The 23,352-nt window shown below is 38.9% G+C and overlaps 1 protein-coding gene across 1 annotated transcript in view; it reads right to left on the bottom strand.

Annotated features, from left to right (window-relative positions):
- Window positions 1-21,956, bottom strand: part of GDA (guanine deaminase) — a 29,056-nt gene extending 7,100 nt beyond the window's left edge. The window contains exons 1-11 of the mRNA XM_063423132.1: window positions 21,520-21,956; window positions 16,351-16,439; window positions 14,486-14,657; window positions 11,951-12,038; window positions 9,417-9,522; window positions 6,579-6,606; window positions 5,077-5,184; window positions 4,494-4,601; window positions 2,238-2,335; window positions 1,651-1,718; window positions 1,047-1,193 (exon numbers count right to left, since the gene is read on the bottom strand). Coding sequence (XP_063279202.1) covers window positions 1,047-1,193; window positions 1,651-1,718; window positions 2,238-2,335; window positions 4,494-4,601; window positions 5,077-5,184; window positions 6,579-6,606; window positions 9,417-9,522; window positions 11,951-12,038; window positions 14,486-14,657; window positions 16,351-16,439; window positions 21,520-21,747 — 1,240 coding nt within the window. The 5' untranslated portion in view covers window positions 21,748-21,956. The remainder of the gene's footprint in view (window positions 1-1,046; window positions 1,194-1,650; window positions 1,719-2,237; window positions 2,336-4,493; window positions 4,602-5,076; window positions 5,185-6,578; window positions 6,607-9,416; window positions 9,523-11,950; window positions 12,039-14,485; window positions 14,658-16,350; window positions 16,440-21,519) is intronic.
- Window positions 21,957-23,352: the final 1,396 nt, after the last annotated feature.

The raw sequence follows: 23,352 nt of genomic DNA, 5'->3' as shown, positions 1-23,352 counted from the left end.
TATAAAAAAAGCACAAGAGTAGCTGGGAAGGGAAACCACATATGGGTTTGGGATTTTAATGAGTCTTCCTTATTGTGTCTCAGTTAGTTTATTCTCACACTTTGTAGAACAGTATATATTGCAGGAAAAAGAACACTTTTTGTTTCCTGCTCATCTTCTGTCTTCTCTATTTCCCCCATTTCACTCTCCAGAAATACACAGTCCTGAAAAGACCTGAGTGTTTGATGACATTTTCACTTCCTCTTTTATACTTCCTTTAATAATCGCCAGTAGAGTTTTTTGGCAGCTACAGACATGTTATACTGAGAAGACTTGGGACCAGTGCTTTAGAAGGTAGTGAGCTCATTTCTACTAACTGAAACAATAATAGGTTTTTACTTATGCGTGGATTTCCTCTTTGCTAAATCATATCAGTTCCACTAAAACTTTTTTAATTGTATCTATTTTTATGTGGACACTGATCACAACAAAACTGATTCTCCAAAACTGGATAACTCATACACTGTATGACTGCATTCTGCAAATGCAACTGTGTTTTGAACAACCATGGTGGAAAGCCTGTTTAAATTTTCTGCTTTTCCCTGAGTGAGAAGTGATTTGCATGATGTTTTGATTTGCAAAAAACTGCCTCGCTGACAGCTCAAAAAGCACAAGCAAAATTAGAAACTGATGACAAATAGAATGCATGATTTTAAAGTAATTGCAGTTTTTCTTTTAGGTGATGGTTGCTGAGAACAAATTTCCAGCTGGTACAATAAGTAGACAAGTACTTATAGCCTTATGACTAAGAAGTCTTAGGATCTTTGCAAAGCAAATGTACAAGCCTGAAAAGCCATTAAGATTTTGTTAATAAAGTCTCAGCATTAATAAAGCACTCCTCTTTGAAAAGCTTAGTATGGGTATGAGAAACTGAAGGATTATCTCTGCCCACCAGTTAGATTTCACTCTGCCATCAGAAAATCTGTGAATCTCTCATGAAGACAGGGAGACATATAATCAAAAAATCTGTATCTCTCTGAGTGCACACTAAAGAATTTTCTTCTTACCTTGGCTTCCTCCCAGAGTGGCAAGCTGAAAAGCTTCTTCAAGAGTTAGTCCTGTTTCATTCACTTTATTGATCTGAAGGCTATTAGATGCCACCATTGTTTTCCTTATAGCATCAAGCATAGAAGCTGAATATCCACCAGCAACGTCTAGAAGAGATCAAACTCTTAGAAACAAGATTTGGGTATAATTTTCTATGTTAAATTTCTATAAGCTTTAATTCAAAGTTATGAAGAGACGTATGGGGTAAACCCAACAAGTTCTACTGCTAGGCACTGTCTCTGAAGCCATAATTCCCAATAAAAGTGCTCTCACACTCAGTCAGGTGAATAGAACACAAAACAAAAACAGGAACCTGAAAAGTCGTCATTCAAGCCCTGTTTAAGCTTACAACAACAACAAAACTGTTCATTAATTTTTTGTTTTCTTTGAAAACAGTTTTGGACCAACCCTAGATTTCAATAGTTTAGACTCCCTTACTCCAGTGAAGAAAACATAGGAGGACCAAAATTTGGAGACATGCTGATTTTTAAATATGAACAGGTGAATGTTTTTGTATCTCCCAGTGGTTTCCAGAAGAAACCATTTTCACAGCAAACTACTAACCTGTGCCAAGACCAAGCTTCACATTGTGCTCGAGAACCTTTCGCACATTTAAGACACCACTGCGCAACCTGGATTGGAGGAAGAAATGTTCTGTGTGCTACATGCAGAAAAAATCTCAGGAAAAGAAGGGCTGTAGAGTCATTTTATGATGAAGACTCTCCCTTACTCTGTGCAAGGCTTGGTTTATTATTTATTCTGGCTGGATAGCGTGCAGCATCTCATCTCTGCTCAATAGAAAGAGGACTTTACAGTCCATTCCCCAAAGACATTATCACACTTCAGGGGGAAGGGAGATACCTTGATTCTGCCACTGACAGAACAGCAAAAAGAAACAATTTTTTAGAAAATAAATATTTACACATATATGGATACAGATGCAATAACTAAACTGAAAGGCCACAAATCAGTCCAGAGCACTCTATGCAGAAGGGGATGATGAATGGGCATGTTCAATCCGATATATCATTTATGGTTTACTGAGTTATCATATAAACAGCTTTGCAATGATAGCATCAACTCAGGGTGCTATACAAACAACAGCTTTATTTAATTATACATGATTTCTATTTTCTTTTTTTTTAACTTACGAAAAGTTAGAATTAGGGCAATGTGAAATTGCTGCTCCACGAAGACTAAAAAGTTTCAGCTCTTCTTCAGAAAGATGACAGGCATGAGCCATCACTGTCTAAAGAAAAAGAGAATCACCAATTTACTCAATATTTCATTTACTTCTGTTGCTGTGAGGATTGCTGCCCTGCTTTAAATAGCCAAAAAGGACACATGTTACCATCTTGTGAAATAAATGCGCTTCTTGAATGAAGCTCTTAAAACCCACAAGGGGTTAAAACTCTTAAAACTGATTAACTTCAGTGTGCCTGACATATCATTCCTTCAGGTTTTTTGCATTTTTTAAAATATAAGAATACAAGGTGCTTGCTCTTGAAATGACTGCTGTGACCAAAGACAGAAATGAGAACTTCCCAGCTGTCCTAGTGCTGTAACAAGTTTGCAATTTATATTTTGTAGCTAACACAGAGATTAAGCTCTGGGGTTAGGAATACATCAGATAAAATGGAAGACGTATGTACTCTAAGCATGTTCCTATTGGCTCTCCAATGATTTGCAGCAGGGAGAGAGAGAGACATTAAATATTCTTTAAGTAAAATAATCTAATTTTTTATGCAACTGATAAATTACTTTTATTTCTTAGCCTACATAACTGACTTTAAAAATAGTTCACAAGAAAAAGCCACAGAAGTATAGGATAGGATAGGATAATTTAATAGTGCATAAACCAATTATTCCCATACAAATCTAATTGGCATTACCTCATATACCAAATGCCCACTGAAAGAGAAGAGCAAGAGCTCTGTCAGGTCTTGCAATCTGCACATAAAATTGAGCATGGCACCGAGACTGTTTCCAGTGAGCACTGGCACTAATGGCACTAATTTCCTAATGGCACTATAGCCCTCCCATCTCTACTCATCAAGTTCAATGTAGCTGAAAACACAAGGAGAATAGCCATGTCTTCAGATAAGGACCTACATATGGTAGCTACTGAAGCATAACCCTGCCAATCTGTACGGTTTTTAAAAAGAAAGAAACATTTCAGGAACAGTTCCAAAAAAAACCCCTGCTTTTAAAACACTTCAAAAATTATTTGGTGTCTTACTTCGAGTGGATGGGGAGACAATATCTGAGGTTCTGATACTATGCTTGTGTTTAATAGAATGCTTTCCAAATATCAATAAGCCCAACTCCAAAAGGCACCAGTAATCACGATTTTTCATTACCATTTTCACTTGTGTGCATACAGGTCACAGAACTAAGACCCGTGCTTTTGCAGCACAAATATGCTCTTTAGAACACTCGCACATCAAATCAGCATGCAAAGGACCATGTGAGAAAACAAAGGTTTATTCTGTGTATGTACTTCTGTAATCCATATTGATTTCTCAAGCAAAAAGGACAGTAAACAAGTAATTTACTGGGATACAATTTCAAACACAGAAATGGGAGTTCAACAGCTAATTCCCAGGGAGATTCCAGATGCCCTTTCTGCATCTGAAAATTCTCTCCTAAATTTTTAAACTAACCTGGCTGATGTGTAAGTACTCTGACTGTAGTTGGGTTGTTTGTATTCATTTTGCATGGGCAGTCCACTATTTAATTAGGTGTGCCCTAGCTCTCCAACCTGTAATTACAGTGGGCAGGTATATCACATTTATCTCAACAACATAAAGATGTAATGAATTTTAGTTCTTCAGGCTAGTGTGTCTCTCAAAGCTTGGTAAAATCAGCTGGCAAAATGAGATGAGAGTGCTTTTGGATAGTCAGAGCAGTAACGTGCACTTGTCTGCAAGCAAGGTTGATGTTTAGAATTCAACAGGCCGGGCTGCTTCTCCACAGGAGGAAAATGAAGTTGGTCCTAATGTAACAGAGCAAAAGAAATCCTCAGGCAAACCAGCGTGCAAAAACTGGATAATATCCTTGGAATATAGGGATAACTAGGTACTGTCCAAGAATTACCAGTTCCTACAATACCAGCTTTATCTAGCTTCCTTCTAATCCCGTTGCCTCCATTCTCTTTGGAGCCTTTGGAAAATGAATCAAGGAGCATAAAACATGTTTCTTTTTTGCCTCCTCTAAAATACTTAGGAACAGTGTGGGCTTGTTTAAAGATCCAACACATCAACAGAGAACATTAAACAAATTTACTTTTCCCCAGATGTCACTGACCTTGACAGAACAATACAAGATTTCCAGGTAAATACAGTAAAGCATCATATTCTCTACATGGATTAATACAAGTTATGTTGAGAAAGTTTTTATGTGGCTACCTTGCTGGTTAGCAGCTTGTTTTTGTCATACAGCTCAGTGTAATTCTGGTAGGCAGGAAACATGTTCTCCACAAGTTTGACTTCTTCTTCATTCTCACTTATGTGACTCTGCAATAAGAAAATGCATAGAGGGAGTCCCTTAAACAGCATTGAATCTGACACCACAAACTTCTGAGCAATCTACTGGTGCTAAACATACATTCATAAAAAATTGTGTTTGTAAAGCCTATAGTTAGATCTAGTCCTTGCATTTCTTTTTTCATCGGACTTGAAGAAGTTTTCATAGGACCTAGAGAAGTAGCTCCATTTGTTCCTTTAAAAGTGGTATGAGACGGTACCCCTGTCCATCCCTGCAGTGTGGTGACACAATGGACCCACTTCCAGTTTTTGGAAGATGTTAAAATAATAGGTAAAATAATACACGACGTGTATTATGTGAAGTAAAAGAGAGAACAAGCCTACAACAGAGTGGATTCTGAGATCAGGATAGCAGACATGTATCTCCTCCCAAAGGTACCCTGAGATGGTGAGCATGCTGTCTGTCCACACCATTTAAATGGCACACAGAGCTCTCAGAGCTTACCTGCACATGGAGACTGTGGGTTTGTGCTAAATCCCCAAGGGCACTCAGCAAGTCCTCTGTGCAGGAGGGGCCAAAGCGGGGGGTTACTATAGGCTGTACTCTGGGATACTGAAAATAATAGAAGACAGGGTTTGTATTCTACATATATATTTGAGAAACTATAGGTAAGACTAGTATTTACATGGCAATTACATCTTGTACTGATTGCTTATTGCTTACTGCAACCTTGCCAACTAAAATTAAGCTGTATAATCATTTCCTTGCTTTCATTAGACATTTCATTGCAGAAACAGAGACTGAAAGTGGGGGATTTCTTACAACAATTTTAACGAACTTTATTGAAGAATTTGTTTTCATTAGAACTCTCATCAAGTCACTGAAATTTTACCAGTCTTCAGTAGCATTGGATACTTTTTCATATTTGCTGACCAACTATATGCATGATGAGAAATAAGTCAGTTGAATGACCAGATATTTTTCAGTCCCACTTCTGGGATCACTGAAGACATAATGATGCAAAACTGTAAGCTTCTGCAAAACCAAAGCCATTTTCGTGTTCAGTCTTCTTTACTTATAACAGCCACAAACCCCTAAACTCCCTAGATAGGAAGAATACCAGTATAATCAGATATAGAGTAGGAAACAGTGGAGAAGACACCAAGAACTACAGAGATTTACACCTCGCATCTCTAGATTAAAATTTTCCAAGAAAAATATTCAGCAGGATTAGTTTTATCATCAGTCAAAGGTAAGAGTTTTTCACAAGCCAGTAAGTGATGACTTGGACTGTAGTTCCTTGTATTATCTCCCACAAAAAAGGACCTCAGGTCTCTGCAAATTAGCCAGCTTACTCTAATAATACATAATTTAGGCATTACTCTAGCGATATATATGGTTTAGGCATTAAACTCCAGGCAACTCCTCTTGAATATTTTAAAATGGGATGTCAAAAGAAGCCACTGAAAACTAAAGGCTGATAAAAGTACTGCTGTATATAATATTGGAGTGTAAACTTCTATCTTTACCACAGGAGTGTAAGCATTAATTTCTTAGAAACACACTTTAAGACATGTGCTGATCCAAAACATTAATTTTATAGCAGATTAGTAACTTTACTGACAAAAACAATGATTTCTGCTGGTGAGAATTCCTTCAATTAGCCTGTCTACTTGTATACCACAGAGTGATAAACTGAATTCCACCTTTCTTAAACTGAAAATTGTCCTGTCTAGGAAGCCAGGTATTTCAAACTCGGTAGAGAAACAAACATGTCATTGCTTTGCTCTGAGCACAGAAAACTGATTATACACTGTTATAGTTGTACATTTCTTAACATGACTAGCAGAAAATCTTTCAGAGTGTTGATATCTGTCTATTACACAGAAAGATGTATATTTATTGATTTGTCACTAAGACAATAGATTTGGGTAGGAGGATTAATTATTTCGTGTGTTCACACAGCATCTTCTGAATACAGAAATGAATTTTAAAAGATTACTTACTTGTTTTTCCAGTAGTTCTTTAACAAACCTGGAAAAGGGTAGAAATAAAGTTGCTATAAATCTGTCCTCTATGTTACAAATTATGAAAAATATAAAAAATAAATACTTGGATACCCTGTTAAATGTTTCAGACAAATAATTTTTTTTACAAAATGCTGAGTCAGATTTTCAGATTAAATAAAACAAGGGAACATAATAAAGCAGGATAGTGGCACCAAATTATGCTAGTTTTAAATTTGACTCTGAACATGCAGACTATTGTTTTTTCATTGAAATGGTGAACATTAGACAAGCAGTAATTATTGTGAGTTCTCCCTGAAAACCAAACACATGCTACATTAAATGAATTGAAAACCTACAGCTGCAATATTGAGAAAGAAAAAATAAACCAAACTTAAATTTGTCTGTCCACAAATTCAAATTGCAGTGTTTAAACCTTTCAAATCCAAATTTTAAAAGATTCAGCAATGTCTTATACCTTACAGTAGACGCATAGTCCTTGTTCACTTAAAGAAGCCTTGATTTTTTGGAAATGCTTATATTAAAGCTAACCTACCTTCCAGAAAATAAAGATTTACTTACTCTGTCAAATAAAATGCTACCTCAGACCTCTACGAAAAAACCCCAAGCACTCACTACAGAGAGTGCAGATGAGCAAACTAAACTTCCTTCTAGTTTGGAAGGAGGAAATTCTCTGAAAGTCTATTTGTTCATTGTAAGTGACTTCTGAAAAACAGTTTGAGATGCTTTCTGGACAGGATCTCTGTGAATTTTTGAGTCACAGTTCATAGTAAGAAAACTGTGTCATTTTGATCACAACACATGTTGTACCAATTTTATCAAATATCTTCAGAGGGAAAAGAAAATTATGCTAGAGGCTATATTCACAGCCCTGAAGCTTGTGCTAAATCACCAGATGGAAGTGAGAGACCTGAGTTTGACTTCTGCAATCACCAAAGGAGTTTGAGCCCACCATTGTCTAACTTTGGGAGCCAAAATGAAAAGTGAATTAGCTATCATCTGCCTGCCTCTGCTCTTCCTGATTAACCTGACACAATAAAATACTCACTTGAGCAGAAGCTCTAACAGAAGTATAATGCCCAGGTAACAAGCTGAAATTTCAATATGGCTGCTTTCATGCTTTCTCACATTCTTTGGACAGTGTGAGCTATTTCAAAACTGATGAAATGTGATGAAATATGTATATTTTGCAAATATACCCTATAGTTTGTTGGCTTATGTACTTCTCTATGGGGAAAGAAGCTCAGCTTCAAATCACTGTCTTCTGTAGCAGGACAGATTCGAACATAGGTTCTCATCTTTACAGCTGACTATAACTAATAGTACCATAGATGGCAATCAGAGTTCAATTCCCTAACTTTTTAATAAATCATCTTTTACAAAGAACTGTAGTTTCAAACCTTTATGAATTTAAATTTAATATATTAAGCACTTGGAATTGTATCTTCTTTCCATGCATGCAATACAAATATTTCTGGATGTTAACTCTAAGTAACTGAAATGAGTGTAGTCAATTTTCTGACAGTGTGACAGATCACATTTCTTAGATTCTTGAAAAACCAAACAACAAAAACCCAACTGACATGTTGCCCCCTTAATGAAACAGTCTTTTCATTCTTCTGCAATTGTATTGCTGTGATTCAGGTAAGTTCTGCAGAACCAAGCAAAGAAGCACACAGCTCTCTTCCCTAGACAGCTATGTAGCACTTGTGGCAACCTCTCACCCAAAGCTGAGGAAAAAAGTTGAGTTTCTTATCACACAACCAAAAAGAAATGCAGATACAATACAAATATTTAAAAGAAAGTTACATAGTTGTTTAGTTATAAAGTTATTTAGATGCTTCTGAAGCTTTTAAAACTATCAGAACTATTGGTTCTGCTTCTTTCAGGCCCATTTGAAAGGACTTGTTACGGATGGTGAGGATTTACATAGAGGAAAACAAATGTTAGAAGAGTGAAGGTAACTAATATTACCTTTTTAAAATGTTATTTTAGTTTTAAAAATGTCTTTAAATGTAAAGACCATTAGAAATACATGACCATTTCTAACTTTTATTGTCATGCTTTAGCATGATTTGTAAAAACAAGGGAGAGACCTAACACAAGCGCCATTAAGATATTTATATTACTCTTAGGGGTTTTCTCTTTCAGCATGACATTTGAAACATTCATATAAGTAAATAAATAGTTCCACGAGAAGTGTTGTATGTCTGCTTGACTGTTTTCTGACCATGGATGTGAAAGACAAGAGAAACATATGACAGTAAGCTGCCGTACTCCAGTCTTGGTTCTCCTCCACTATAAAAAATGTCTTCATCTGATGCTCTTTCAGTCTCTCACCTGCATGTTGGAGTAGTTTGATTGGTGCTTTGAGGGAGAAAAGATGTTTAAAATGCCGTGTATGAAAGCTGAGTTCTACAACTTGAGTCAAAGCCTTAACCTAAATGGTGCAAGGAAATAGCTCAGAAGTTAATGCGGGCAAAGGAACTGGCTGCCACCTCACCATCATATGTCAGGTCCCATGACCTCCACACACAGCTCTGAAAAGCAAAAGAGGCAGCAGAAAACACACATATCGTCTCAAACTCTAGATCTGTTCTGCTTCTCTTTGGAAAAGCCAGGGGATATGCCGCTTGGGCTGTGCAGCAACTGGATATGCAGGAATTGCTAGGACTGCAGGGGACGGTACTGTTGGAAGAAAAAAACCTGTTGCAAATAAATTCACACCTGCAAGCTCTTAGAGAGATTCACATTCACTTTTCAGATTTATGAAAAACCTTATTTTAAAAGTTTATGCCATCAATTTTATCATTTTACCTTTCTGTTTCTTCGACAGAGTCAGCAGTAGTCTCTCTGTATTGTGGCACACTCTCATTCATATCCATGCAGACTTTTCCAACAAATGCTCGTTGACCAAATTTATCTGTTGAGATGCATTAGAATATAAATCTCAGAATCGCCGGTTCTCAGAAACCATTACCAAAGCTTGTACTGAAATAAAAAACTGAAGTCCACCCCACCCAGCTTCATTTAAGATGATCAGAATTTATGCTCATCTTGTCTCTAAGTTAGGATCATTCACATGACTTTCAAGTATAAAAAGAAAAGAGGAGATAAGGAAACAAACAACACTAAATAGGAGCTGTCTTCCACATGAACACCCAACTTCATAAACAAGAACTAGATTACACTAGATACAACCAGAATTCTTAATGGTAGTATATAAAGATGGCTGTGACACAAAAATGAGAAACACAAGCATCAAAGTACAGTAACTGCAGTAGATGACTACCATGCATATAATATCCAATTCTAGGCTGTCAAATTTGTTTCTAAATCAGATACCTTTGTCCATACTATTTGAGTTGTTTAATGTAATGGTTTCAAAATTTTCCCACTAAGTCAGAAAGACTAGGTAATTTTTGATTAAATCTGAGGTTCTTATTAAATTTCTCTACTTTACAAGCTGTTTGAGCCTTGAGAAATCCTGCAAGAACTACAATATTTTCAAACAGCAGGCATTTGCAGCTGTGAACAGAAGGAAAGGATAAGATTGATACAACTTTCACTTCTCTGATTTCAGAGGGTGTGTGAAGTTTTTTGGCATTGCTTATCAGCTGAAACCTCAGAGTATCAAGAAATTATCGCACTGATTAGGCTCCCTGTCATTCAGTTCTTTTAAACCTCAGATAACAAAAGGTTAGAAAGAGCAGAGAGCTGCAACTGGAGAACAAGTCCAGCAGACCTAATTCAAACTCAGTGTCCTGGTTTGAGGGGCAAGTGAGTTTTCCAGGAAGTTGTGGGCAAACTAATCAGTGGTCAGGTTTTATGCTGGCACCTGGAGTAGCCACTGAGAGGTTGGACACACCTCTAAGAACACAAGGAGTTAAAAGTAAGGACTTCAGAGGGATTGCCCTCTTACTGGGTTCCGGTTAAGGTGAGCACACATCTCTCCCCTTGCCCCCAGCTTGTGGGGCTGGGTGGGGGAGGGGAAGAGCCATGTGGAGCCTCTTCAAGACAGAAGGGTGGAAGACTGTGGACCTGCCCTCTGTCCCCGTTCTCCTCCCTTCTCCCCAAGGGAGAGAGACTGCTGCTTTGGAGCTTCGGAATTGATACTGGCAGCAGCCGGCAGTGAAGAAAGAGTGGGGGGGCAGAAAAGGTTCTCGGCTGTGTAGGGATATGCCAAGCCTGCGATCCTGCCGGGAGCCAGAGAGACTTTTAACTCTTTCTTGGCAGAAGAAAACTTTTTCTAGACATTGATTCTCGTGTATAGTATTTTGTGAGAAGAGAGAGAGAGACAGCCTAGGACTGAGATGACAAAAGAAAATGAAAAGAATCCCAGATGGGCAGTGATGAAGAGGAGTGGCTTTCTGGGCTGGACTTTTCTTGCATAATGTTAGCCATAGACTGAACCTGAGTCCTTTTGAACACAGACTGTATTTTGGGTGGATGCAGTCGGCTCAACTTTGCTACAGTGACTGGCACTGTAAGAGTGGAGCGAACAGAGAAGAGAGGGAGAGCGTGTGGTGGTGCCCTCTGCCCTCAGGGAAGGTCTGTTCTTGGAACCCTCAGCCCCAGGGGAAAGAGGGAGAGAGCCCGGCATGCAAGCATCCTTAAAAGAGCCCTGTATGCAGCTTTGGCCCATGGACAGTGGTGAGAGCACTGGACATGGAAAAGAGAGTGTCACCCTGGCAGACTTCTCCGGGTGGTCCCTTGGGTTACATGGAAACACTGAAGGGTGGATCTGTGTTTTCTGGGGTGCAATCTATGGTGAGAGAGAGACTCCTCTCTCCCTTACTGAATTGAAGATTAGTTTTGTCTGAGTGGTGATTGTTTTGATTAAGAACCCAGAGTTTTGGTTTATGAAAGGTAACGTGTAAAGGGTGAAAATTGAAGGAGGAGAAGAAAATGTTCTGGGAGGTTTTCATTTTTGTTTTTGTGTGTTTAGAGGTTTTTTTCTGTTCTATTTCTGTTCTTATGTAGTTTAATAAAGTTTTCTTTCTATTTTCAAGTTTTAGGCCTGCTTTGCTCTGTTCTTGATCACATCCCATAGTAGTTGTTAGGAAAAACATATATTCATAAGTGTGTTAGTATCTGGCCAGTGCCAACCCATGACACTCAGCCAGCAGCAGATTTGAGGCTGAGGAGACAAGGAGTAGCAACAGTAGGATAGAGGTGCTTAAGTGAATGTGGGTAATAGATGGGGTTTGGGGACATAGTGTGACAGGTACAATGAATTTAAAAAAATTAGGAGAAAGACAGATCCCTAGCTAGTCTAAAACTCCTAAACATTGTTTCCTTTAACTAACATGATCGACACAATATCCTTCAAAAATCGCTGTCAGGCTTACCTGCAATTTCAGCAAGAAGAAGGGAGCTATCGGTGTGAATAGTTGCAAAGTAGCAAGCTGTAGTCGTGCCATTCTTTAGAGTTCGCCTCTAAAAAAAGAAATCAGTTTCAACTGTCTGGAAAAAAAATCAGTAAAGCTGCCAAAATGCAGAACAGGCAGTCTCATTCCAAACTACAAGAACATATAGTTATTGTGAAATTTTGCAGTGAAGTGGGAAGGTAAAAATACAGATTTTTAATTTCATAAAAGCTTTTTTAAGTCTGAGGGTTAATAAATACAAAAAATTCCTCAGAATTTTTGTAATGGCTAAACCCATAGAAACCAGTCTATATTCCTTCCCCCAAACTGGAAATACTCTAACTTATATTTAGAAATAAAACCAACTAGTCATTTTTGTTATTTCCTAGCTTAATGTTATAAAGGGCTCTCCAATTTTCATGGTGAAGCCCTGTCTATCTAATGTTAGAAAAGCAAGGCTTTTGGGGAACATTCTTTTAGCAACCTGATTTAGCTGGAAAAACAAGTCAGATTTTCATGTATCAAAAATCTTTGTTGTCCCCAAATACAAAATAACAAACGCAACTGTAAAAGTAAACTGAGCACAACTGCTCAGACTATGACCTAATTTATCTAATATACCATTTGAAATGAAATGGAGGTTGATACCTCTTCATATTACTTTTGGGGAACATAATAATAAATGATCAGGAATTTTAGTTACATTAATTCATGATGAAATGTGTAGCTTCTCTTGTCCTTGGGACTGACGTAAACTATGTTGGCCACTTATCCAACATACAGGCTTAAACTGTACTTTTGGGTTCTGGCCGCCAAGTAATTTGAGAATTTTTTTTTTCCTTAATGAGATGGAAGGTGGTATACCCAACAGAATGTTTGGAGGAAGGCTAGAGGTAATTATTTGACAAACATGAATTCAAGCTCTGTTTTTTCCTTACAATATTCAAATGAAAATCTTTAAGAGTCACCAAAAAGTCTCAAAACTCACAATATGATTACTGACACAAGTTACCTTTGTCTCTCCTAGCTTTTAAAATTCATAACGTTCTACTTCTGAAATCCTAACAACATTGTTAAATTAAATCTAAAAACATTCTGTTTTAAAATCATCAGCACAAAGAGGAGGTTCCAGCTAAAAGCAGTAAAATTTCACCTACATTTTTTCTTTTGGCGAGTATAGAAAATGTATGTTGAAAACAGGATTTTGATTTGCAAAATCCACGGTGTTTTCACTGCAGCTTCAAAAGCACAATGATACTTATGAAAGAAGATGTGCTCCATGACAGTTTAGTCCTTTTTCTAACAGGGGAAGGTTGTTATTGGCCCCATCAATCACTGCAGAGTGATTGGTATTCTGTACCTTCTGTGGGTGAAGACATTTTCCTGACCCTGTTCTGTTCGATTAGGGAGAGCCCAACTGTGGTGTTCAGGCTCCCACAACTGACTTCCATCTCTCTCTGGCGGCTGTTTTCCAGATGCTCTTGTGACACCCCTTGCAGGGTGAGGTCTCTAGAGGTGCTGGGGTACACTCAGCCTGCGCTGTATTTGGCACACAACTCAAATGTGAGGTCCCCTCTACGTTTTAAGCAGTTGAGGCATGTGTGCTTGTCACTAGAGCTTATGACCAAGCTGCTTCTACATGTTTTTGTCATGGCAGATGGCAGAAAGCAATTTCTTCTTAAATTTGTGTGGCAAGGAACAGCATAACTATTTATTTAAGATTTGTTATTATGATGATGACAATAGATGCTGTCACAGTAACAGACAAATGCAAGGCAAATTATGCTGGCCAAATAATTTAATCTGTTGAAGATGCTTCAGTCCACATTTTAAAGGATAAATTTCAGTTGTAGGACAGAACTGGTACTCGGCAATATGACCTAGCTGGTTATTGTCTATCCAGTGGATCTTAAAAACTTTATAATACTCAGAACCAGTCTAGCTCAAACACAGTTTTTTTTGTCCCACAATACCACTGAGAGACTCCATCTAAGGACCCTGCAGTGAAAGACATTCCCAATATAATGACTTTAGCAGCAGCAATGTCTTCCTTTACTACTCCAGAAGACTCCAGATTTGTCACCTATGAAAAGTATCTTCTCTTTCATGTGATTTTTGCAGATGGGGAGCTCATAATAGAGGATTTTTGTGTAGAAAAGGAAACCCTGAATTTTAGTGGGTTTTTTATTATTCTTGTTTATTGCTGCATTGTTGTCTGCACCTGCTGGCTGTACTAATTCTGAGAGTAGATTAAATGTTGGTCATTGTATTCAGAAAAGATGATAAGCAGTTCATTGTTAACCTTGAGATTAAATGAACTCTATTGCCAGCAACAAGAGAACAAACCTGGAGCTAGTAACAGACAATCTTGGGTAGCAATTAGAACAGTGGAAATCTTGGCTTTATCTGGTTTCCATGACAGTAAAACAGTCTCTACTATTTCTGCTTCTGGAAACATACCTATATTACGCAAAAATGAATGTTGTCAAGTAGGTAAATGTTGTTTGCAGAACTTACAACAACTCTGGTATACACTTCTTCTGCAAAACCACTGTCCTGGTATTTGGCTTCTGTTGGGAACGTGTAGGAAGTCAACCACTGCAAAAGAGGCAGGTCTACTCTTGTACCAGTAAATGAGTACTGAGGGGCGTGAATATGTGTATCAACCAATCCCGGCATGAGGAATTCACTAAGGAAAGAAAATAAAATTGTAATGGAACCCCAAAATACTACATCCAAAAATGCCTGAGAATTCTTCATGGTAGTTAGCCTTGTTTTAAAGAATATATTGAGTAAAATCCACCAGAATAAACAGCAAGTACAGATTAACGTGTCTTTTCCAGCACCAGCCTATAAACTTCTGTTGTACCTCTACTCATACCCATCTTTTGGTATGCAGCAGTTGAGTAATATCATTTACACAGCAAAATACATATATCTAACTGTAAGAAAAACAGTATAAGAGCACAGTTGATCTAATTATCTCTAATATTGACCCACCCCAAATGCCAACAAAAAAAAAGGGGAACTGACTCCACAATAACTAAAATTATTCCACTGTAAAATCCACCTGGAAAAGAGGTTTGTACACAGTCTGGTTTCCTAGTATGAATATAGATGGAAAGCCTCTAGCTTCCAGACCATTATATCTACAAAATGTGACCTTCTATATGTTAGTTTTCCTCTATGTAATTTACATGTCTATATAGATATATAAAAACAACTAATTTCAAGGCTTAATGGAAGAACAGACACTGTGTCTAAAAATGCAGACACAGACACAGATGAAAAAAACTCTGCTCAGTATCTTGACAGGAAAAGCATATTTACAAAGTAATTGTAAATCTGTATGTTGTCATGTCATGTTCCTTCAATAACAGGGATGAGAATTTCAACATTACTAGGAAGTTGCTATGGCTAATTTGTTTTGTGCTGAAACTCCTAACTGCATAACATTTCTCTCACTCCTCTTTCCTTCTCCCTGACTACTGAATGAACTGAATTTTGTCTCTTTTTAGCTCCTCTTCTTTCTGTTTTCTTGCAGGCTATAAATGCTGAAAAGTCTTCCTCAATCTGATCCGTATTCTCAGCATCTTCCATTTCCCTCAGGCTACTTCAAGTGAAGAAAATATCTGATTACTTATATATACTGTATGATTAGCCCTTCAGCAAAGCATACATTTTTTTAACAATTGATTACTAGTGGGATCCTGCAGCTCTCAGTTCTAAGCCACAAGTCATTGACAGTGTTCCTACATGAAAAGAGTAGTAGAGTCCAAAACATTTTCATTTCACCATAAAGTCAGGGGATTTTGGATGAAGAAAAAAGAAATGCTCCAGCTGCAGTTTAGTGAGAAATCAATATCTCTGTCTTTAGAAGGTTTAAATCTTCTAATTGTATTGTTTTTTGTTATGAAATGTGTCAAAGTCCAAGCAAATGAGTTTCATATCTGCAGTATCAGTGTTACCTGCATTTACTATGTCTGGACTTTCATGTTAGGCACAGCCCACTGCTAACAAAAATGGATATAAAATGCAATCTCAAGAAACAATGGCATTTACTTCTTTGAGCACAGAAGTGATTATGCCTGAAAATTAAATATGCCCTTTTGTTCTGTGCAGTATGCTTCAGCAGCACAATTCAGCCACATCTGCAATCCCAAACCAAGGAATGCAAAAAGAACACGAACTCTCCACCCTCTGACTCACATCCATAACACAGGCACCTTTGGTAAAGTGCTCTCACTGCACTCAAATGGAATTTTGCCCATTGATCATATGGATTTAAAGTGCTGCCTGTCAAAATGTATTCCAAAGACTCACTTTACCTCACTCAAAGAACAAACTGCATTTGCTGAAGCTAATCTTAACAAAACACATACTGTTTACTCAGTTGTCTTATGTCAGATGTTTTGAACTCCCATGTCTTAGCCAGTTTCTCTAGCTGATCAACTTGTTCCACAAACACAATCTAAAAAAAAAGAAAACATAGTTAAGTACTTTAAATGTGCATCCCACATCAGCTTTAGGTGAAGGCAAAACAAGTTATATCTTAAAACCAACTTTACACACTTACTGCAAAGGTGTTAGGTTTGCATTGAGACACTTGTTCTTCCTGACTATCAAGCATGATTTTGAAATAGCTTCTCATAATCCAGTGAATAACCACACCCATCTTATAACTTGTAATAAAAACAATTAATTCCTTCTCAGGTAATACACAGGCAGAACAGCACAGACCTTAGTGTCCTATAATATAAGATCGTGCTAGCAGTACAGTCACTTGCTGAGGAGGTGTACAACAGCCTTACAGGAATGCAGGCACAGTATTCACAACCAGAGGGGTCAAATTACCTGCTTTGCCTATGAATGACTGACATCAAGCTAAGCATTTTCTAATTTTCTGCTTGTGTTGGGTTTTTAAATTTTTTTTCAGTGCTTAGGAGAAAATAAATTGAGGGGGAAAATGTGGATAATATTTCCATTTTACAGAATGGGCTAAAAGGATGCTGAAATCTTTGTTTATTTAAAAATAAAACCCTACAATCTGGAGCCAAACTCAACCCCATTTGACTCCTAGTGAACATAGACTCTACTGATGATGAGTTGCTATTGCCTAGTCAGAATTTTAGCACATTTCCAATTTATTTTTAAATTCCATGGTATTTTAATCCACAACATGACTCTCAGCAGCTGAATTCTCAACTTTTTGATTCTCTGATCTGTCCCTGACAGGCATGATAGCTCCCCAGGAAACAGAGATTGAGGAGCCTAGGAAGTACAATGCCCACGACAAGCTCCAGGTGGGATCCCAGTTTCCTCAACATTTGACAGTTTAGAGGACTTGGAAATCTCCCCTGGCCTAAGACTGCCTATCTGAGCTGACAGAGAGATTCTTGCCTCTAACCATAGCTTCTGCTAGAAACCAATTCATGGTCTTCTAACTCCCTTGGTGTAAGAGTTCATTCCCCTAAGTTGAAGGGAATACTCTTCCTGTTACCCGTATCCTTCTACTCCTGGGATGATGTCCACACTGAAGGCCTGTATCACCCTCATGACAGCAGTTTCTAGGGCAACAGTTAAAATGGAAAAAAAAAAAATTAAAAATGCAAGACTTAGTATTTGTAAAATGGCAATAAGAAGAAACTTAGGAGGAAGAGCAAGCGGACTAAAAAAGCATTGTTCAGCAGTTATTTGCATGCCATTTTTTATGTGTATTTTTTTTTGCATAGAAATTTACCATTTTCTGGTTTTTTCCATAGACAAAAATAAGTAAAACCGCTAAACTATAAAGGCTGCTAAACTGTAGACAAGAAGTTATTGGCTGCCTAGTCTTTTAAATTAATCATGCCTGATATGATTTATATTGTCTAAAGAGCAGATATTTTACATTTTCAGTCAGAAAATATTTAAATAATGCCATATAAATAAATACCACACTAGAAAAATTGCAAGATTATAGTATTCCATTAATAGTTCACAAGAAGTAGTATTGTCCTCCTGCAAAGAGGAATACTTAACTGTATAACTGCAGAAGGCTTGGAATACAGACCTACTGAAATATTTGTTGTGCAATAAAGAAAATGTCATTCAGATACTGAAGTCAAAATGCAGAATGAGCAATGTTTGGGCTGCTGGGGGGTAGATGGGTGAAGAGGGAGGGAAAAAAAGAGAGAAACATGAAACACCAGATGACAAATTCTGGAAACAGGCGTTGCCATGGAAAAGCAGTGGCTGTTATGTACTCTTAGGGTGCAGAAAAATACAATACTTAAATCACGGAAAAATGAAGAAAATATGTTTCAAGGAAGCTGGATACGTTAAATCAATTCTAAACCTGACACCTGACCTATTATGGTTGAATTAGACTATGGGTAAATTAGTAAGACATCTACATTTTTTTCGAACAAAATTCCCAGTGGAATTCCTTAGTCAGCCAAGAGTTTTTTCCCATTGCTTTAGGATGCATTTTTAATGCTGAAAGCTTTAAGCCCTTCAGGATCCTATGCTTGGATATTTGCTCCACTATTTGCTTATGCATTCAAGGTAACCACCTGGATGCACAGTTCTTTAAATTAGTTCTGCACCTCAATACTGTAGAAGCAAGAAGAAATTCTAAAGCTGAGTCACTACGGAACAAGGCAAGTGCACAAGACTTGACAAGAACTTCAGCTTTAAAGAAGGAAGTCAAGGAGAATAACTGGCACTGGCAATAATAATTGGGAAAGGTATATCACATAAAGCAGAACCAGTGGCTGCTAACACCATTGTCCAAACACTTCCATAAGTTTTCCCATGCTACTCATGTAACGGGGCTAAAGCATCCAAAGATCAGGGGTAAAGATCTCCCTACACTTGTGATTAACTCAGGCCTTTTATATACCAAGTGATGCCCAAAGCTCTTCCATTAAAGCATAACTGGTCAACTAAATCATGCATCAACCCTGGTAGCCAATTCTGGGTGCCTTCAAGCACCACAGCACTAATATTTTGCTAACAAGAGAATGGTAAGTGAATGATACTGGCTGAAGGAACGTGGTTGGTTTGGATCCAGCAGTGCCTGTTTATTTTGTTTCTGTGTATGACATTCTTATGAAAACATGAGAAGGGGTCTATCCCTCTTTTCCCTCCCACAAGCTGTCTTCCCTGCCTATCCCCACAGTTATTAAATGACTTTTGTAATTAGAGACATGATGCCTAATGTTTGCCTAGTTCCCAAAACTGGAACGTGAGGCTAAACGAGAGACAAGAATCCTTGCTAGACTCAGCTGCTAAAGGAACTGCCCAGCCTGTGAGAAAGGCGAAGCAATGAGCCCCAGATGGATGTTGGTGCCTTGGTACCTTCCTCCTTGTACAGCTGACTTGTGTCCATTCACTGTCCAACTGGCTTAAATCAAACCTTGTGCTTAAAATCCTTATTCCACAACTCTTGCTCTTTCTGTGACTTCCATGAGGGCTTTTAGCTTAATTTCTTTTTCTATTTGCTTATTTAGTTTATTTATTCTACTCACCTAGGATAATTACACCAACATTTCAATAGCAGCTCACATTTTGCACTTATGTCTGTTTTCTTTACCTTGAGGAATGTTGGTGTTTCTCTTTGCTGTTCCTCAAGAAAGACACTACACTGCTCTGCAAACCACTCAGTCAAACATGGTCCTTACTTTGCTAACTTGGTGATAATTTGGAGTTTTATACCTGAAAGAAATGTTTTTCTTCATAAAATTTCCTTTTCATCTGGGGCAAAGCAGAGAGAGATGACATTTTACCTCCCTTGGAGGCCATGCAGGGACTCACACTGCAAAACAGTACCCAGTTATTCATAGAAGGTCTTATACACTGTCAGAGACCATGCAAAATTTTTATGTGATGGAGTTAGCAACATGAGGCATAAGGATACCTGTTTAGTTAAATTTTACATCTTTGGGAGGAAAATGGAAGAAGTTTTGCTGAAAATTAGAATAAGTAAGTAATTTTTTAAACACTAGGTCTTTCTGGAAAAGCCAACTCTTCTGTGATTCCAGTGGTTGTTTTGCATGAGGGTGCAATATGAGTAATAGGGAGAGAAGAGAGCATATGGGATACTCACTTTATCAGCTCCTGGAATATTAAAATGTTGACAATTTGTAATAAAAAGAGAATAAAATAAAAGTGCTTGTCACTGTGTTCTGGTGGGAATTTTATTTTAGGAAGACAGTGTTTTAATGGATTAAAAAAACCCCAACCTTCTGCCAATTTAGGCAAGGAAAACATTCACAAATATTGTGAATGCTTGTTCCCTAGAAGAAGGAGAGAGAGTAAGTGAGAGCACAGATCCCTACATGTAGCTTACTAATGTACCACTTCTTCAGGAAAATCACTAAAAAATCTTGATTACAAATGGGTGCTGTGTAGAGACACTTTCCCAGAAATTTACATTAAAGAGAGTGGGATGGGGTATGAATTTCCATCCTCTGCACTTGAGTTACACCAGCCAAACCTTTTTTCATTCAAATCTCTTGTTTTAGTGAACACTACCCAATACATAACTATGCAAGTTTTTACTCCCTTTCTGTTCATCAAAATACAGCTCCTCACAGACTTCGAGACACCTTGCATCAGACTCCTCAACAGCTATAAAAGGGCTGTTTTGAAACAGGCCCTGATGAACCCAAACAGAGAATAGAGAAAATAAACACTGTCAGGGCTCAAAATGTGCTTTGCACAAATTTGAAATGGTTCTGAAGCTTCACAATCTGAAACCTGTTATTTAGCCACAAGAAAGAAAATTACCTTTTTTTTTTTTTTTTTAATTACCTATTTTACTTAGGGTGCCCATGTATGTTATTGAGTCTACAAGAAATCACCATTCTACTTATGCAGCCTGCACTATGACACTGAGCTTCAAGTGTGATACTGTTAAGGAAATGATATTGCTTCCTTGTCAGACTCTCTCCTGCATTATCAGTAAGTGCAGTGCTTGTGTTAAGCTTGGATCATACTACTGAAATGCCCAACATCACCATCTTTCTAACTATTAATGGGTATAAGCCATGGGTTTTGGGGGGGGGGGGGGGGGGGGCGGGCGGGGGGGGGGGGGTTGGGTTGGGTATTTTTGGTTTTTTGTGACAAGACAAAAAATCCTTATTTCAGACGGCTGAGCAGTGGGTACACAGCTGTTATTCACCATCACTGTTTAGACACCTTCAGAATAAAAAAACCGCTTGTGAAACTGAAAGAAAACAGAGAATCTGAAAATGCCAATTCTAGGCACGCTGCTGTTCTGGGAGCACTCAGCACACCTCAAAAGCAGATTCACGCCAGGCACCGACCGGTGCCGAGGAGACGCTCTATCCCGGTTACCTCCAGCTCCCCCAAGTGCGAAATCCCTTCTCCGCGGCGCCTGCCCCGACAGAAGGAGCGCGAATACTTTCCGCTTTCCCCTCGCAGACCGGCGGGGCGGGCCCTGCCCCGGCCAGCCCCGGACCGGGCTCGGGGCTGCGGCATCCCCGCACTGGCAGCGCCCCCGCGCATCGCCCGCGCCGGGCCACCCCCGCCGAGCCCGAACTCACTGTCCCGTTATCGTCCACCCCCAGAAGGTGTCCGTGCAGGATCTCCATGGGGACAGAGGCGCTGGAGTGCACGAAAGTCCCCTTGAAGACGTGGGCGAGCGGCGAGCGCTGCGGGGAGCCCATGGCGGCGGCGGGCTCGGCGGGCGCGGACTGGGAGCTGCCACCCCGCGGGCTGCCTTCCCTCGGTGTCTCACGGTGCCGCCGGCGGCTTCCTGGAGCTGTCACCATTTCCCCACCCCCTGGTGACTTTCTTTACGGGGAGTGGTTTCGGCGCAAGGAGGGCGGGAGGCCGCGCCGCACCCTTCGCCTTCCCCCGGGTGCGCGGCGGACGGAGGTGTCCGGGCGGTGCCACCCCAACCCTCGGCCCCCCGCCGCTGCTGCTCCCACCGCAGGGATGTGTGCAAGAAGCGCGAACAACAGGAGAAATGCCCCCTGGGTTCCCCCCTTCCCCCTAGGAAGCAGTGAGAGATCCTTCAAGGTGTCTGGTAGTGTTTTGGGAGAGTCTGGCAACTCACTTTAGCAGCCAACCTGCGGGTTGTAGCCACTTGCAGAAGTTTAATTTACAGTAGAATTTGTAGGTTGGAAAAGAACTTTAAGAACTTCAAATGTCAGACTGTCTCATCAGGCCTCCGTACTGGACATTAGAAGAGTGTAGCAGTAGAGCACAGATGCCAGCTGAGGTACCAGAACTTCCAGAAACAGGCAGCCTCATTCAACGAAGATGGTATACAAAAAAAGAGAAAACAACCTCAGGAAAATGAAAGGCAGAGAAAAATTAATTCTGTTAACTCAGAGAAATGTGTCTGCAGAACAACATTCTGCTCCAACAACCTGAGTCAAAATACAAAATGAACACATCCTAAGACAATCACTATTGAGAATGTTGGAATAAGACTCCACAAAGGCAGAATTATGTGTATGAATGATAACACTCTGAATTCATGTTTGAAGTCTTCTTTATTCATCAACTTGTCAAGTGAGAAATGAACTTGGCACCAAGGGCACTGACACTACCGTTCTCAAGGCTGCATTGCAAAGTTTGTCATTACATGGTTTATCATTAAAAGACCTTTGCACTCTCCATTGTGCTGACACTATACAAATGCGTTGCAGGTTATCTTTCCTACAAGCTGTCCAGACTAATGGTGGGAGAAAAGAGAAACACAGCAGGAAAGTGCAGAATAAATTTAATTTTAATCTGCTAGGGGCAAGCCATCAGCCTCTCTTTTGCCTTCTTTGCATAAGAATGTGTTATGTTATGAGAATGAACTCAAAACAATATTGGATTTACTGATGACCATGGGATGTTCTTACATGGATTTTGAGATCAGCTCAGTCAGGCAATAAAGTGTCTAAAAAAAGAAAAAAATGACATATGAAAGTGACTTTTACTTACTTATATTTGCAAGTCTTGTGAGAGGTCTTGCAGGTCTTTCTTTAAGAAAACTCACAATGTCATAAAATTGGGTATTTAAGACACATTGCAGTTTTTCATTGTATTTCTAGCATGTCGGACGTAAGAAAACAGTACACAAAACAGATTACAAGTCTTGCAGATTAATCTTGTTTGGAGATGAAACTGACATAAAAATCTTTCATGTCGTTCAGACTGTTTAAAACACAATAACACTTTTTGTTTCTTTAAAGAGCAGAGTTGTTTTTTTGGGTTTTTTTTATAGCACCAGAAGACTTCTCAATTTCTACTTGCAAAAATCCTTCTTCCAAAGTTGTTTCTCAGGGTGATGTTGTTGTGGTCATCACGGCTGCAACTGAAATGAGCTGTTTTACAAGCTATTACTGCAGACAAGGAAAATTGGCTTTTGCAGCAGGAAG

Source organism: Prinia subflava, chromosome Z (genome assembly GCF_021018805.1).
Source record: "Prinia subflava isolate CZ2003 ecotype Zambia chromosome Z, Cam_Psub_1.2, whole genome shotgun sequence".
In the NCBI taxonomy this organism is placed as follows: Eukaryota; Metazoa; Chordata; class Aves; order Passeriformes; family Cisticolidae; genus Prinia; species Prinia subflava.
The sequence above is the reverse complement of the archived record's forward strand: the minus strand, read 5'-3'. Positions and strand labels throughout refer to the sequence as shown.